The sequence below is a fragment of the Idiotropiscis lumnitzeri genome, chromosome 17, assembly GCF_059441095.1.
Source record: "Idiotropiscis lumnitzeri isolate Australia: NSW breed Sydney's pygmy pipehorse chromosome 17, RoL_Ilum_1.0, whole genome shotgun sequence".
Taxonomy (NCBI): domain Eukaryota; kingdom Metazoa; phylum Chordata; class Actinopteri; order Syngnathiformes; family Syngnathidae; genus Idiotropiscis; species Idiotropiscis lumnitzeri.
Window position 1 is genome coordinate 11,277,327 of NC_142407.1, and position 17,841 is coordinate 11,295,167.

The window sequence follows — 17,841 nt, forward strand, 5'->3', positions numbered from 1 at the left end:
TCCTAACTCGTTCCAGGCTACAAATTACAAAATCAAGCTGTAATTCAATTTGGATTTCATTTTTTTTTTTTTTTCATTTTTAATACTATATCTGCTTCCAAAAATAATATTAATGACCAAAAGAGACACGAACGAATTAACAAACATTAATTTTGGGGAGGGTAAAAGAAAAAAATCGGAAGAATAGTACTTGATTGAATACAACTTAAGGAAGCGACGCAAATGTCTTAACTCCCAAACACTCCCACTGTCAACTCCTAGTCACGTGACACGGAAAGACGTATTTGCGTAAACAGAGTGAATGATAACGTTACGTGACGCGTTGCGATGCGTTCACTGGATGATGACGTGTAGGAGAAGAGAAATTTACGGCCTTTATACACAGTGACCAAAAATTACGTCGTCATCGGCAACATGTCCGTCGGTTTAATACATAGCTTTACATGTGACATTGGCGAATCATGCATTGTTCAGCCATATTTGGATCGGAACCCGTGACCCTAAGCTGACACAGACCGACACCTTTACTACTGGCTTGCAATTAGCTTACCTGGTCCAATTCAGTAGAGATGGCTGGAGAAATGTACCCACTTGAATCCATTCACAATTTCATTGAGAAGACCGTTATCATCGAGAAGCCAGAAAGGTAACACATAACGTTACTATGATTCAGTGGCATCGACAAAAACATTGCTGATAGAAATTTCTGAAAATAACTGTTCATTTTAAAATTCATACGTCTAAATTCATGACAGCAATATTTAAAACAAATAATAAATAAATACTAATGATTTGTTGCAATGTGCTATTTCCAAAGGTATGTGTCAAAGTTCAGACCAACAGTTCTTGAGGAGACCAAGCCAACAAATTATATGAAAACGATGGGCCCAACCAAATTGGATGTGCCCATCCCAACCAATTACCTGAAAAAGCACTCCAAAGAACCCAAACTACCTGAGAGTGAGTTTTCTGTCATTATTAAATTGTTCTTTACATTTCAGTTTATTTCCCTTGTCTACCCATCTATCCATTCATGCATCCATCCAAGGGTGGGAACCTTTCTCTTATCCAGTGTTTTCTTACCCTTATTGAGCCAGATGCCATCTAACAAAAATAGCACAGAAAATGGATGCACAATATTTAATCGTTCAAAAAACAAACAAACATGTTGGGTTGAATTGAAGACCAGCTAGTCCATAGGTGTAAATATGCGTGTGCATCGTTGTCTCCATGTGCCCTGTGATTGACTGCAGCCGACCAATCCAGGGTGTACCCCGCGCCTCTCACCCAGTCAGATGGGATTGGCTCCAGCTAACTCTTAACCCCAAACGAGGATAAGCGCAATAGAAATTGGATGGATGAATGAAAAGGTGGATCAAATGCTCTCCACATAGGCCACAAGTTGGCCACCCCTGCTTTAAACAACAACTTTGTTATTCACCTTCACTTTGTTGTCTAGTCAAACAGGTCAAGACTCATTACATCTGTTCAACGAAGAAGCCAGCCGTCCCTTCTGGGCCATTTTTGCCACCCGTTACCACCCCTACAAAGAGGAAGACGACCACACCAAAGGGACCCAAACAGCCTCCGTGTGTTGTTGACACAAATAAGGGACACAAGGAGTTCCATAATAGAAACTCTGGACTTGTCCCGGTGTACATAAGGAAAAAGGTATTTTCCAGAGATCCTTAAGAAAAAAAAGTTCATTCTGTTGAGTGCTTTTTGTGGAAAGCAACAATAGAGGTTTGGACGTTTATTTTATATGTAAAACGTTAAAGCCATGCATCTTTGGAGCTAATTTTTATTTGCCATTGCAGGATTACGGAGAAGTACCAAATTATCTGATGCGGCGGAAAGCAAAGCATCAAAAGGCGTTGGAAGAATACAACATTAATCTGAAAAAGCAGGAGGAGCACGAAACCATGAAATACCTTTCGGACATGGAATGTCAGGCCATCGTTGAGGTACAGTCGGCTAAAATACAGAAAACTAACGATTAGTTTAGTTAACTCTTTTACTATCATTGACGGCTCAAGATGTATAAATATAAGATAATAAAACATACCTAGTTTTCGTGATGAGTGAATATTCTAAGGGTGACTGACATTACAGATAGCTCAAAGCATCTCTTTTTTTAACATTCATCTGATTTGATTGTGGGTAAGCTTACATCGGACTAAAAATGTTGTCTGCTCAGCATTGACAAAGTTTATCATACTAATGTATTAAAACATGTTAATTCTTTGACATTTTATACTGGCTCACTTTCCAGGACTTGAGGCAGAAATACAATGAGCTAAATGCAGAGTACCAGCGTCTCCCATTTATGATCGACACCCCGTCAATGAAGACTCGAAAGGTACGTCTCGAGGTGGAAATGAAGCAGCTGGAGGATGACATTAAACTCCTTAATCGCTTGGAGTCCATCTGCAAAAACAAGTAGCACACAGATGTGCAAACGGAGTGCCTACCATCCGTGTCATCGACTGAACTCAACTAGTGGACAATAAAAACGCGAGGTCATGTAGATGATTTGATTTGAAAGTTTGAGGACCTGTGCCAGGCAATTCCAACATTGTTGGTTAGAATTAAATGCAATCACTGCCGACACTCCAAGTTACAATGCGTATTTGGCATCTGTAGCCATCAATAGCAGTGAACGAGAAATGTATTTTTGCATTCTTGCTGGAAGTGGGCTTGAGCTATTGTTCCTCTTTTGGGGGATGTTGTCATTTTGTTGTCATACAATTAAATATTAAAGATTCAAATGCACAAATGGATGAGAGTGAAGTATACACTCTAGCTTCGCAGTGTGTCCATGCTACCTACTTAACACCATCGGATGGTTGAGTATTTTATGGCTGTCATTTGATGTTTTGATTTTTTATTTAACTTTTAACCAAATGTTGTGCCAATGTTGTTTGTACTATTTATATTGTGATACAGGAATGTTCTGCCACTCTGCTGTTTTGATTGCAAAACAGGAATAAAATAATCTTGCTCCATTCTATCACCACCCACTCAGTTTGCACACTTGATTGATGGATGGATGGATGATGGATGGATAATTTAATAACATTTTTAGTAGATCATTTAATAACATTTTCACTGCTACAATGTTTTCAGAATAATTTAGAATATGCATACACCCCAAATAGATAATTTAATAGAATATCCATAACTGCTATAGTGTTTACAGAATAAAAAAATTAAAAAGAATTCACAAATACCTGAATTGTGCGACATTTTTTAATCGTGTTCCTGACTACGATGTTACAAGATTTATATTTTAGTTGCATTTTTTTGTTTCATTTATTGGGCGGTATTTGCAAACTTGCGATATCCTGACGGGGTGACTTCCGCTTTTACTTCCGGGTTTTCTTTCTCACAAGTGGACTGTAAATCATAGCTTGGGATAACTCAACATGTATAATAAACAGGATGATCATTTACGATCAAAATTGCTATTTTTGGGGGGTAGATGTTTTTTGTTTTTTTTTGCCTTTACCAAGTGGAACGTTTGTGAAATTGTCGGTAGTCTTATATTGTGACAACGATAACACTCACATCCGGTTGACGTTTCTACGTAAGTTTGAAGATGTTTACATCAGGAAGATGCGGCTTCCTCTTGTGTTTATGTCTCTGTGCGGTGTTGCCGAGCTCCTTTTGCCAAACGGGCACAGGAATGCTGTTCCCCCGGGAGTCTTCTTCTCGGGAAGTGAAAGACCTCAGCGGCCTGTGGCGCTTCAGAGCGGATAAGTCTGCAAACAGGAACCAAGGCTTCGAGAAGGCTTGGTTCAAAGGTCCCCTGGCTGAGGTCAGCGAGTTTCACCTTACTTTGTTGCACAATTGCGCACTTATCATGTCACTGAATTAGAAATTACTTTGTTGCACAATTGCGCACTTATCATGTCACTGAATTAGAAAAGTCAGAATTTGCAACAATGGTGGCGCCTGTTTCAGTTATTACTGTGATACTTACATATTTATAAATATGTAAACAATGTGTTAATGTGCAAAATACACATTTTAGAAAATTGCAGTCACCACGAATTAATACGGTTTGCTCTATTAATACCTTTTTTTTTATGAAGCTGTTTTGTCCATGTGGTGATCTACTCTAGACTGGCCCTGTGATGGATATGGCTGTTCCCGCCAGCTTCAATGACATTACGCAAGACCCCAAACTACGGGATTTCATTGGCTGGGTGTGGTACGAGCGAGAGGTGGTGGTGCCCTCTCGCTGGGTCACAGATGAAGGAACAAGAGTGGTTCTCCGAGTGGGAAGTGCTCACTATTATTCAATTGTGGTATGAATGAATACTTAAACGTAAATCATTGTTATTTGTTTGTGGCCTACTGTGAAGGTGCGTAAACGATTTGTCATGATTTTGCAGTGGGTCAACGGGGTGAAAGTGACCGAGCACAACGGCGGACATCTTCCCTTTGAAGCAGAAATAGGCAGCGTGATCCGAGAGGACCCGATAAGCCCTTGCAGGATCACCATTGCGGTCAACAACACGCTCACTCTGGAGACTCTCCCTCCTGGAACCATCCAGCACTTCAATGACCCCACCAAGTAACCACACTCACTCGCGCCTTTACCTCTCTACTTGAAATGCACTGGTTGAAATCATTTTTTTTTTTTCCTTCGTGTTGTGTGCTCACCTAAGAACAGATTACTACAGAGAACCAGTCATTCTTGTCAGACGCATTACACATTCACTGGGCACATCTTAATATGACTCCACAGGTATCCTGATGGCTTTTTTGTGCAAAACATCAACTTTGATTTCTTCAATTATGCTGGGATTCACCGCCCTGTATTGCTGTACACTACGCCCAAAGTTTACATCGATGACATCACAGTGGTGACGGACTTCTTGGATAGCACAGGTATTTATTTATTTTTTTTAAATACATCATATTGAATACAATTTCAGATGCAATCTGAGCCAAATCAGCTTCTTTGCAAAGATAATGAGATCATTTTCACTTGTAGCCATAGTGTGCAGTGGTTTAGAACGTCACTCTGTCATACATTGTCATGGTTATATTAAGTTGAGTTTATTTATCTACCTGTTATTTACGAATCCTTTAATTATGGAATTTCTGGAAGAAAACTATTTGTGCCTCTCGTACCAAAATATAACTGCCAATACGCATACAAAAAAACTTTAATGAATAGTTTAGACATTTTTGCCAAGACAAAATTTGGGCTGTAAAGTCTGATTCATCCTCTGTGGTTCAGGTTTCGTCAAGTACAAGATATCGGTCCAAAATGCTGCCGAAGCCACCCTGAAGGTCACTTTGATGGATAAAGACCGACGCTGCGTGGCGTCTTCCAGCGAGCCGTCCGGAGTGCTCAAAATCGCTGATGTCAAACTTTGGTGGCCGTACCTGATGCATGAGAATCCAGCTTATCTTTACTCTTTGGAGGTGGGCCGACGTTAATGTTGACATTGAAACGATCGATGGAGGCAAGTGTGTTTATATATTGGTTGAATTCCACACAAAGGTTCACTTGATGGCAGCAGATGAACGATCGACATTTACAGATGTCTACACTCTACCAGTTGGCGTCCGTACTGTCCGTGTCACCAGCAGCCAGTTCCTCATCAACAACAAGCCTTTCTATTTCCATGGGGTCAATAAGCATGAGGACGCTGACGTGAGTACCACTAGAGGGCGACAGAGGACTGCTTTTTGTTCTGCACAGCAGAAATAAAAAAAGCTCAGAGTACACACAGCTTGGATAGCTTCAATGCATTTACACTTTTTTTCAGTGTTTAGTGATTTGTTTAAATTCGTGGCTTTCCTATTTCAATCCATTCTAACATTTTTGTTTGTATCGTATTATAGATTCGAGGAAAAGGTTTCGACTGGGCCCTGATTGTCAAAGACTTCAACTTAATGAAGTGGTTGGGAGTCAACTCGTTCCGCACCAGCCACTACCCCTACGCAGAGGAGATTCTGCAGATGTGTGATCGCCACGGCATTGTGGTCATCGATGAATGCCCGGGAGTGGGCATCAAAGACATGTGGGTCTAAATGTGTCGTGCCCGTCACCGTTGCTCATGAACACAGTCAAATCTCTAACGCCCACTCATATTTTCACATTTTGATGGATTTGATGTTTTCTGTGTAAGATGTATTTTGTGTGAATTGTGTTGCCCATCGACAGCCGCAGTTTTGGCAACGCCTCCCTCGCCCATCATCTGGATGTCATGGATGAGCTTGTGCGTCGGGACAAGAACCATCCCTCTGTGGTCATGTGGTCAGTCGCCAACGAGCCGGCGTCAGAGATGCCGCCTGCGGAATTGTATTTCAGGTGAGTTTTCATCATCAGTGGTCTCTATTTTACTGGATATTCCCCACAGAGTTTGTCTTTTTACCCACTGAACAAAAACATGTCGAAAAATGGTAAAGTGCAAACAATTTAGCAAGCTTCTAGATTACATAACAAACTGCATGTTTGTCCTGTCAATGTGATGCAATTTCAACACTAAAATGTAAATTTTTATTTGTCCCACAAGGACTTTAATAACGCATACTAAAGATATGGACCCAACCCGGCCGGTGACTTACATCACAGATAGCAATTATTCCAGAGACAGAGGGGTGAGTTTTATCAATATGCGTCTTTGCTGGTCATTTTTTGTCAATGTCGCGTTTGTGTATTTGAGCATCAGACTTCAACTGATGTAACAGCAAATATTATAATAATTAACACTCTCTGGTCAAAAACTAGAATACTTTTGTTCATGGGTTTGAGTTAGTTTCATGTACAGACTTGGACGGGAAAATAAAAAAAAAAACTGACTTGGTCCAAAATGTGCTTCAACAGACACGTCACATGAAGGGTAGACTCTGACGTTCTGATCACAACTGAGTTGTATTCATGCCTAAGAATTCTGCACATTCCTTTGCTGTTACGTTCATCGCCCGAAGGTGCCGATTTGTGGGTGGACCACTTTTTGGTGAGGGCTTAGCAAACATCTGATCAGAACTTTCTTTGCTTTTCAGAGTAAAAGGAAACTAAAATTTGGTATCAGGAGAAACAAAGCATATCCCGGAAGGGAACAAAAAAAATGTTTTGACAAATGTCGCAGTTTCCTAAAAGGTGTTTTTATTCATGTCTGTAGATTCTCGATTAATTATAATCCACAAACGTGAAAAAAAGAGTCAACTGGACTTTTTTTTTTTAAATGGTAACTTTTTTAAGTCGGCTCCTCTGTATGGGATGTCTGATAAACATCCCCAGAATGTAACCGTGCACACTTTTGTTGTCTGTGCCAAGGCCCCCTATGTGGATGTAATCTGTGTGAACAGCTACTTCTCCTGGTACCACGATCCAGGCCACGTGGAAGTCATCCCGATCCAGCTCAACACCCAGTTTGAGAACTGGTACGGAAAGTACCAGAAGCCCATCATCCAGAGTGAATACGGCGCGGACGCGGTGCCAGGCCTTCACAGCGTGAGGAAGCGCGTGCAGTCCATGTTTGTGCGAGCCGCTCGGCAGCGGCACGAGAAGCGAGTGCGACAAACGCATTTCTGTTTTGGTTTTCTGTCGGCTCTCTGCAGGACCCGCCCATGATGTTTACCGAGGAGTACCAAAAGGTGGTCCTGCAGAGTTACCACAACGTGTTCGACCAGAAGAGGAAGAAGTATGTCGTCGGTGAACTCATTTGGAACTTTGCCGACTTCATGACTGTACAAGGTACTGCTGCCTCTGCAGAACGCAACACAAGTGCAGGAGTAGAGGTTCTCAACATGGATGTTGAATAAATGCATTTCTATTTTTTTTGGGTCAGTTATATTATTTAATGGTTAACTGATTTATTGTAAATAATAAATAAAATAGTACAAATCAAATGTGTGCGTATTGGTTTAATTTAATTTATTATATATAATTAGTCTGCAATTGAAATGACTGAATTATCGATTACACTCACAAATTTTAATCAAAGATGGCCAAAATGCATTTCTGACACTGATTTAAAAAATCAGAATCAGTGCAAAAAATCATTACATTTACTTGCATTTCTTATTTTAAAAATTTATTAAAAAAAATAAAAATAAAATATTTTTCAAACTTTTCTATATTTATGCGTGTCTGTTTTGTTCAAACAATGTCCCCCTGTTTAGTGCTAAATTCTCAAGTGGCATCGAATTCAATTTGTCTTTCTTCCACTCTCTGAGCTTCCTGTTCCTTTTGTCTTGCAGGCATCACGCGTGTGGTGGGCAACAAGAAGGGCGTTTTCACCAGGCAAAGACAACCCAAAGGAGCAGCGTTCATCTTAAAGGAAAGATACTGGAGACTCGCCAATGAAACGGGGAAGATACCTTCCTGGGCCAAATATCCCTGCGGACTCTGACAACCACCATGTTGCTGCTAACGCGTCATCTTGTTTACTGTTAATCAAACATATCGAATCAACAGCAAATCTGTTTTTTTGTATGAATGCATAAATACACTAGTGCCTTATCAATGATGCACATAGTCGCTTGACGTGTTGTTTAAGATGAAAGAAGGCTGAGGAATTGAATGGGCTTTGACAGGTTACAAAAAAAGGAACCTGTTAACCCGAATCTGTGATTTGAGACACTGAAGAAACATTATGTGGTTCCATCGTGACAGTTTCAATTTTCATCAGTGTTCTTCATCACTGTTTGCTGATTTGTGTGAGTGTTGCATAAACTTTTGCATATTACTGAATTCCAACTTATTTCAAAAAGTTAATGATTTTTAAATGTATAAAGAAATTGCACTGGAGATCATTCAACTGGATCCAAACAATTTCAATGTTTTTTCCTTTTCAAAACGTTTTTTTTTTTTTTCATTGAAATGACTTCTACACTCTCTGTGTTTCAGAGGGAATGTTTTAATGGTTGATCATTTCCACAGGACAGTGCCACAATTTTTTAATGTTCTCGTCAGTCTCCTCCACTTTTCCCTTAATTGAAGTTTTAACACACCCTCCTGCAATTGCTTGTAACACTTTTCCCAGTAAGAAAATACAGCGTTTTAAAACACATTTGGCAATACAGAAGCAAATCCAGTAAATTTTCCTCCACAAAAAAAAAAACACAACTAGCTGGCACAGATTACCAGCAATCCACCCCTCAAGTTTTTTTCGTTTTCAATTTATAAACTAAAACTACCCAGAATGTTTAACAGTCCACACAGCTAAAGGGCAGAATTAAAAACGAAGAACATTACAATCCTTTTGATGAAACATGTATTGTTTGCTAAAAAAAAATGTCCAATAGCTAGACAAAATATGAACATTTGAAAGTGTAGTTTAGGTCGGGGATACGGAATAGCCATTTGGGTTTTGTTTGGTCATTTTGGGGGTCCATTTTGGCCAAATTCTCAATATGTATTGTCAGGGACGCAAACAAAAGTGCCTGTTCCATTGGTCATTTGAAAGGCTATCACTTGCTCATCGGCGGCCTGCTGATCAAACAGAAGGCACTTAAGTTGACATTGGTGATGCAACATGGCAGTTATCCTCAGAGCCTCACCTCAATCTTGAACAAAAACAATTGAGAAGCTTTGACTTTTTTTTTTAACCCCTTTATCATTAAATTTACAAAACCAAAATCAATCCCTTTACAGCCAAATAGCTTAAACATCGGAACCAGTGTTTAAGTAACATGTCGTGACATGCTCACGAAGCACAACTCATTTACTACCAGCCCAAAAAAAAAAAAAAAAATGGATCTTTGACGTCCTTAGCCGTCAATGGCAGTAAATGAGATCATGTCTAAGGAACAACTGTAAGTTTGTCAGCTATGTGGTGACCAATAGTCGGTTTATCCGTTTGACCCAACAAACATTTTTATGTGCAAACAAGAAAGAAAAAGAACAACGTGGGAGTGACCTCATGTTGACAGAAATGAACGAACGTGTGTGAGGAGGAGAACTGTAACGGGCACGTCATGTCATACAAACGGCATGCTTTGGCGAGTGATAGCCACTCAACGACCCAATTGACCTCCAAAACATTCCACTGGGTTTAAGATTTGTTTCCTCCAAGTTAACATTTCCTTCAGTGAATGTAAAGCATAGTTTCTCTAGAATTGAGGTATAACAGCTTTTGTTTTATTCTTCTCTTTTTTTTTTTAATTTTTTTTTTAAATACAAATGACATTCTGCTGTGGGACAGAGGTTGATGTAAGATGAAGGCTTTCAAGAACACCTGGGACAGCAACACGGGGAAATTGCAGTCTGCTCAATCAATCAATAAGTTGTTAGAGGAAGCACATGACTGGAATGACTAACCGTCGCTATCATCATACTAGAATAAATACAGAGCATCCCTTTGCGAAAAAGCGTGCTTCAAATTCTATTTCTAATTGGCTCGCAGTCATAGCAGTGAGATTGTCCAGTGGCCAACGGGAGCTTTAAGTGGGGCTTGCGGGCGGGAATGAGCGAAGGAGTATTAAGGCCACACGAAAACGAAATCAAAAGAGTTATAAGAATCAAGTCGGAATATTACGAGAGAAAGAGTCTTAAGATCGGGCTCAACAGGCTTGCTACAAATTTCAACTTCATTCTCATAAGACTTCCTCACAAAATGTATTCCCAGGTAAATCGTTTTATATCCGTGGCGCTAACACTTCTCGGTTAGAACGGACGCAAGCTTTCTGCTCTGTCAATGGATTACTCGAGGTGCGATGGGAAGCGTTCAGCTGTTCATCCCAAACACCCGCTCGCCCTCGTATGGCTTTGCTGTTGCCAACGACTGCTTTTTTTGCGTCGACGCGCAACATTTCCCGCAAGGTGTGTCCTCCACCAAATTGAACTGTAACTCAGCTGGGCAGGCAGCATCACTATTACTTGTTCAACGGACATTGACACGAACGATCACAGTGTAGCTGCCTCTGCTACCGCGTGAGACTTGAGAAGGGAGTAACACTCAACTCGTGTGTTACGTTGCAAAACATTGCGAGTCTTTAAAAAAAAAATTTTAAAAAAAAACGCCTGGCGCCGTTGACAGGAAAATAAAGCAAAAGTGATGGTGGAATGCACCTGCACTTTCAAATCAGATGAATGATTGAGGCACATAACGTTTTTTTTTGAGTGTGGAACGCGCGACAACAGAGGTGATGGCGCTCGGTGAAAAGAACCTTTTCGTTTTGTGTCTGCGGCTTCGCAGCGACTGACTTTCCTCTCCCTTTTTCCGTTCCGTTTTTGTCAAGCAATCTAGCTGGAAATATTGCTCAGCAGCGATGTACACAATTGGAAAACAAACTATCTGACCCATCAATACACATGTTCATTTTTAGTGGTCCTCTTGAAGAAAATAACAACAACAACAACAACAACAACAACAAAAAAAGCATACAACAAAGTGTAAACATGAAGGGACAAAAAAAAAAAAAATCTGTATTATTGTTTTGTGCCGTCCAAACTTGACATTTCAAGACTTATCTGAAAGCTCTTGGCTGTACTTTGCGGTAGTTTTGGAATCCAGCGTCGGGTTTAGTGCATCTGCTGCGCTTGTCTCATATGAGATCCTTCTTGTTTGAGAAGTGGAGAACCGCCCTCTGGCTTGCCGCGTGCTTGCGGGCGTTCGCCGCCACCGCCGCACCCTCAGGCCTATGCCTTGTTCTTGTACTGACGAGAATGTCTTGACAATTTAGAATCACTTGAAAACAAAATTACCTCTCGCTTCTGAATCCTTCCGCAATGGAGAGGCGTCAGGCCCAATGTGTAAGGTGAGATTTCTTCATTTTTTTTTTTTTTTTTTTGTGAGCACACAGCAGAATAAACATTTGTTTGGAAGCAAGGTCTTCTGGTGGCAAGTCAAATGTTCAGTCAGTCACATTTTTTTTTTTTTTGTTGTTTGTGTCACATTTTGTTGCTGCGCTCGGACAGCATTAGTCCTGCTTGTGCTGCTTCCAGGCCTCGTTCAAGTATACCAGTCGCTTATAGTTGAGGGTCAACAGAATGAAGTTCAGCGCATACGTTGTGATGCAGATGATGCACAAGTCCTTCAGGACAAAGTAGAGGATGTAGCCCAGGTAGAGCGAGCCCATCACCGACAAAATGGATGTCGTCATCAGAATGAGGGCAGCCATCGCACTCACAGTCATTCCTATCGGAACAAAAAACACACACGAGTATTTTAGAGTTTAGAACAAGTATGCCGCCTCAGGGTTGTTTTTTTTTTTTTGTTTTTTTTTGGACTGGGCGGTGGACTAGCAAGTGTCCCTCACAACTATGAGGTTTAAATCTCAGATCTGACTTCCCTGTGTGTTCCGAACAATCGACACAACGTGTTTGTTAACTAGGATGAAAGGTATTTATATATCTAATATTGAGCTTTTTCAAAACACATCCTGACCTTACATACAACATCATGACAAGATGTGTGATTTCTAATGTTAAAAAACAAAACAAAAAGGAGCTCTGAACCAACAGAGGCGTCCTCAAAAACTGGACCTGGAAATAATGTCTACGAATGAATCATGTGACCAAGTGCCTGTGTGTGCAACTTAGAAAAAAAAAAAAAAAAAAAAAAAAACAAAGTTAAAGGCAAGGGAGTTTGACTTGGCACTTTGCTCCACTCCATAGCTTGAGGGGAATGTAGCTGCTTCTGGCACAGAGTACACACCCAAATCTGTGCACTGGCTTTGACTCACATGAGCGTGTGAGTGCAGGGAGGGAGGTTTGGTGCTTTTTTTTTTTTTTTTTTTGTAATTTTATTTTCGGGGGGGGGGGGTGGAGCCAAAATCATCCTCTTGCTCGTTGAATTCAATGCGCGTAGGGTACGAGTGCCATAAAGCCATCAATCAGTGCGACCACCGTCTTTCACTTGTTTGACGACTGACTCCTACCATCACTTGGCTAGCGCGGAGGATGGCATTTCAGGCCATGGAGCGACATATTACAAAATAATTCAGTCAATCAGCATCATTGAACAAATGTAGAGATTTTAGTACTTCTTAAATCGGAGAGTCAAGCAACGCCCCAAAAAAAGAACAGTTAGCGGTTGAGAGGATTATCGACGGTTCGAAATGAAGGGGCACAGCCTTTCAATATACGGTAGACATCTTGAGCAGCCGAAGCCATGAACTGGGCATCTAATGTGTTCGTCTAATGAGTGGTATCTGCTGTGGCTAAAAGGACCTCTTGTTCGGTTTCAGTGCCAGGTGGCCAGATAAATATGCCAAACCAGCATGGCTGAGTCAGCGTTACGCTCAGTATATTAAGGCCACTGCTGTGTGTATTATCAAATCAGTCATTTACATGAATTTAATCTGTTTACAGTCAATTATTTTTGATGATTTACTATAACTGAGAGGGCCTTAAAAAAGACATTTATTAAATGCAAGATGCCACTTAAAATGCAACAAAATTTCCTTTCCGTGTCATGTGAGTCAAGTGAGTCAGACGTCTCCCTGAGGTTCAGCATTAACCGTTGCGTTGCCTCCGTTTGAGTTTGTGCAAAGGCCACAGACTTTAAGCAGCAACATTTATGATGCTAATCCCGCACGCTTACCTAGTAGGAGTTGAAAAGCATAAAAACATATTCCATAGACACTGTTTGGTTGGTTGAGCGCACTGTCGTTTCCAAAAATGGAACCCAAGAGTCCAAATCCTTGACCCCACCTAAAGAAAAAAAGAGGCACAAATGGGGAAAACAAATGAAAACAGAATCAAATAAGCACACATTTGCCAGTTTTGGATTTAAAAGAAAAAAAATGGGGGGATACATGGCAGAAAATATACTTTGGAATTCTATTTTATATTTAAAATAGTGTTTGATTTTAAAGATATTAAACACCCAAATTTGGAGAAGCTAGTACAGTTGACAAGTAATTAGGTCGGCGATTCTGGGTACGCATCTCAGCTCCCGCCGTCCTATGCGGAGTTTGCACGTTCTCCCCATGTTTGTATGAGTTTTCTCCGGCTTCTTCCCACAATTGTCCATGTGTGTCCTATAATTGGGATGGTGACCATTCCATTCCACCACTCGCCCACAGTCAGCTGGGAGACAATCCAGCTCACTCGCGACCCAAATGACGACAAGCACTATAGAAAATGGAAGGAGAGAAAGCTTGAGAACTTATCATAAATTTTTTTTTTGCTTTTATATCAAACGAAACATTTTGACTGCGGCTGAACGAATCATTTCAAAATGATCCAAACTGGACATTTTATTTCCAATTTAAAAAACGCTTTTCATCAACAATTATAAATTAATATAATTTCGGATAATAAAATAAATTACCATTTCTCGTCAATTAATGAGTTATATTTTTGTCATTTTAAGCGGGGTGGGAAAACTGAACTAATAGTAAATGTTGAGAAACATTTTTACATTCACAACTGCCAAACAAGTGTAAAAATAAGTGAAGCACTGTAAATATTAAATGAAAACAAATCCTAAATTAAACCATAAAACCATTTCATGCTCAAGACTTAGTTAGCGACTAAGCTAACTATTCATTCGTACAGTCAGTACCGAAAAACCACTGCAGTTCTACTACTTTCAAAGCGTGCCGGGGATTTTGTTCTTGTCTTAACAACATGTCAATATTGACCCTGTGGTAACCGAGCGGGAATGAATCCCCAATTGGCGTGTGAGCAGATGCTTCTGAACGCCTGTCTCATACATATTTGTTTACAATCAACCACATTAACAAATCCATAAAAAGTCTGTCACCTTACATGTAACATTGTTTGTGTTGAATATTGCGTAGACAGAAATAGAAACTACCATGGTGATTCATTCAATCAAAAGAAATACACACCTAAGAGGTGGTCTTCTCTTGCGCAGATACGGGGTCATCGGTTTACGAGCGGCCGGAAAGTGTTTCGCATACAAATATGAGGTGGCACAAAATGTTCTTACGCACTTCTTCAACCCACCCACATTTGATTTCAAGTTTCATACAGAAGATATGACGCCATCGTCATGTGACAGTTTTTGTTAGCAGATCATCAAGTTTCGGGTTTTTTTTTTTTTTTTGCCCATCATCACATCACATGCCATGAGACATAATGCAGTGCCTGTTGTGTGCACCCATAAGAATATCCGTATAATGTCTTTACTGTACAACGCTGCAGCTTCTCAGATATGATGCTATTCTGTCCTGTCTGAAAGTGCATGCAGCGAGCAGATTTAAAAAACTAAATCCAATCTTATAGAGAAAAAAAACAAGGGCAGAATCTGAATCTGCGGAAAAATACATTTTTTTACAATATTAAAATTCAAAAAGGTATCCAACTGCTTCATCAACTATCAAAAACAGTTATCAATTCATTTGAAAATGGATTCGTTGTTGATAAATGTTGACGTTCTTCTTTGTTTTTCAAATCTACAAAATCTACCACACTGCCCCCTTGCAGGCCATGGCGGGCACAACGCATGTGTCACATATACCTCCCAGGCAAGATTATTCTATGTGGACAGAAGTGTTACATTTATTCCATGTTCAATAAAAGTTGTCGTTTTGAACAATATGTGATCAAAACAAAACCCACCATCAAAACTGCAAGACAGAATGAAAAAAATCAATATGTCATTGGTAAACTCGAACTACTGTCGGTAAGTAAACCTTGGACTCCTTGTATTGTCTTCAGAAGACAAGAGCCTTTGGTGAATGTACTGTCGACTTTTATCTTGAGATTGGCTGGAATCCAATCACTGAAACCCGAACGAAAATATAAAACAGTAAGTACGGGGCACCTATGCATCCCTATTTGTGACGTGTGACGGCATTCTTACATCGTTGCAAAAAAATAAAATGTTCATTGCTCACTTCAAATGGCATAATTGGAGTAAATACTTAACGGTAGATAAAAAAAAAATAATAACTCCAGGTCTTAAATACAAAACAACCAAATAAAAAAACTGAAGTACTAATTGTAGCCACACAATGTCCTCCCTCACAGGACTGCCATAAACCAAGAGGACGTCGTTGTGTATATTCAACAATGATAGTTCCTGCTGCACCGTTTCAACTGACACCTGTCTTCAAGTATGCATGTTACCTTATGTAACAAAGGGCTTGACAGGTTACATTCCAACAACATTTGTTTAGTGTAGAGATTCAAATCAAATAGTCACTAGGTGGGGTTTTCGTAGTTTACTAGTGGGATTGTTTTAAAAGACAACTGCTTTAAAACTAGAAATGGATGTTGAAATGGTTTAGTGGGTAAATGGGATGTGTGGACTGGGAAAGTAACCCCCAAGTAGCAGCTGTACCAGGTCTATGAGGAAATGCTGTCAAGCAGTCCTCTACTACGACCTCAAGTGAAGAGGTGTGTTCTGTCCCATAAGGTGACCAGACGACACTTTGGTGGGCGGGTGGTGACATTAGCTCGCCGGCTAATGACAGCTAACATGAGAGCAACAAAGTTTGTCTATACTAAACTAATACACTGACAGCGAGACGGTAATTAGCCAAAATCTCAGGGGAGACACTGAAGTAAACTTTTACACTTAAGTTGATTTTCCTTTCGACTGCCGAATGTACACACACGGGGTGAAAACAATACAATAGAGCAAATGTAGAGGGAGGGGGGGTCAAGCGATAGTCAAAATATAATTACCGGGCAGTTAGCTTATAGAGCCCGGTTAGCTTAATCATGCTAAGATAGCTTGTGGGAGCATTAGCCATCATTGGATTTAATTTAGGCGCGCTGACCAAAATAAAGGCTAAAATAGCTAGCCGCTGGCTAACCGGAACATTTGGGGGTACCATAAAGCCGGGAAGCTTCGGTTTCGTTTTTGTTTCAATATACACACACACACATTCATTGAGCGATGAGCCTCACCGTGGGCGCCCTCGGCTGAATTCAAATTACCTTGAGCTGAATACTTTGGAGCAGCTGATGGAGCTGCTGACGTCGCACATAGCTTTATAAGTCGGATCCCGGGCCTTTTCCCTCTCGACGTGGAACGCATAAAGGGACAATAGGATGCCCAGCAGGCAGACCAGCAGCCGGGCTATTCTCTCCCAGCGCGGGGTGGACACTCTCAGGACGGGCGCCGCCATCACTCCCTCGACTAGCCTAGGCGGAGACACGCAGACATACGCAGCTCGCTGGTCTGTAGACTCGACTGCGACGTGGAAAGGCGTCAGGACGCGCCACACTGCGAGGGGGCGGGACACGCTGAAGCCGCCGCCGTCGTCGCCGCCGCTGCTGTCGAGGTACAGGCTCAGAACAAAAACACACTAACTTGTCCGTGGAAAGACGCAGAAGCGCATACCAAGCGAGGATTTTTTTTTCAAATACACCACCCTCGGGTTTATTTACTTATGATGGCACGTGGGCATATACTAATAGCAAAAAATATTATATTAATGTGCATGTGTTAAAAAAGAAGTCCGATATTTTGATTTGTTATTGCAATACTTATTCAATGTGCTAATTGTGAACATATGCACGCACAATGTTTAAATCGTGAACATAATATTGAATAATAATGGATAAATGTAATTATTCAGCAATATTGTCTGGTATTTTATTATATATTTTTGTATTTGTATTTTTCTAGATGTATGCCTTCACAAATTGGAGCAGTTTTATTTCATCCTTTATTATATAATTATATTTTTAATTTATTTTTCAATCCATCCATTTTACAAATCACGTATGAATATAGTTGCTCAATAATATTGTCTGGTGTTCTGTTATGTATTTATTTTTTAAATTCCTGCCTCATCGAAGCAATATCCATTGATGAATTATTAATTTTGTATATAATTTTATTATTCGATTGTAATGTTTGTTTAAACGCCCGATTGAGGGAAAGTGTAATATTGGTCAAATCATAGTATTAACAATTTTCAACGTAGAATAATGTTACTATTTGT

The 17,841-nt window shown here is 40.3% G+C and overlaps 3 protein-coding genes across 3 annotated transcripts; 2 read left to right on the plus strand and 1 right to left on the minus strand.

Annotated features, from left to right (window-relative positions):
* Positions 1-263: 263 nt before the first annotated feature.
* LOC148320227 (enkurin-like) lies at positions 264-3,132 on the plus strand. Its single transcript, XM_088279927.1, has 5 exons — positions 264-646; positions 818-960; positions 1,460-1,671; positions 1,818-1,964; positions 2,273-3,132. The coding sequence occupies exons 1-5, from the start codon at positions 570-572 to the stop codon at positions 2,441-2,443; spliced, it is 750 nt and encodes a 249-aa protein (XP_088136053.1). The 5' UTR covers positions 264-569; the 3' UTR covers positions 2,444-3,132.
* A 415-nt stretch (positions 3,133-3,547) lies between these two features.
* Positions 3,548-8,714, plus strand: gusb (glucuronidase, beta). Its single transcript, XM_088279303.1, has 12 exons — positions 3,548-3,817; positions 4,125-4,310; positions 4,398-4,579; positions 4,754-4,896; positions 5,252-5,439; positions 5,519-5,671; positions 5,863-6,041; positions 6,185-6,331; positions 6,537-6,621; positions 7,301-7,477; positions 7,585-7,720; positions 8,227-8,714. The coding sequence occupies exons 1-12, from the start codon at positions 3,599-3,601 to the stop codon at positions 8,376-8,378; spliced, it is 1,947 nt and encodes a 648-aa protein (XP_088135429.1). The 5' UTR covers positions 3,548-3,598; the 3' UTR covers positions 8,379-8,714.
* A 151-nt stretch (positions 8,715-8,865) lies between these two features.
* vkorc1l1 (vitamin K epoxide reductase complex, subunit 1L1) lies at positions 8,866-17,202 on the minus strand. Its single transcript, XM_088279304.1, has 3 exons — positions 16,829-17,202; positions 13,515-13,624; positions 8,866-12,107 (listed from the first exon to the last, which is right to left on the minus strand). The coding sequence occupies exons 1-3, from the start codon at positions 17,017-17,019 to the stop codon at positions 11,890-11,892; spliced, it is 519 nt and encodes a 172-aa protein (XP_088135430.1). The 5' UTR covers positions 17,020-17,202; the 3' UTR covers positions 8,866-11,889.
* Positions 17,203-17,841: the final 639 nt, after the last annotated feature.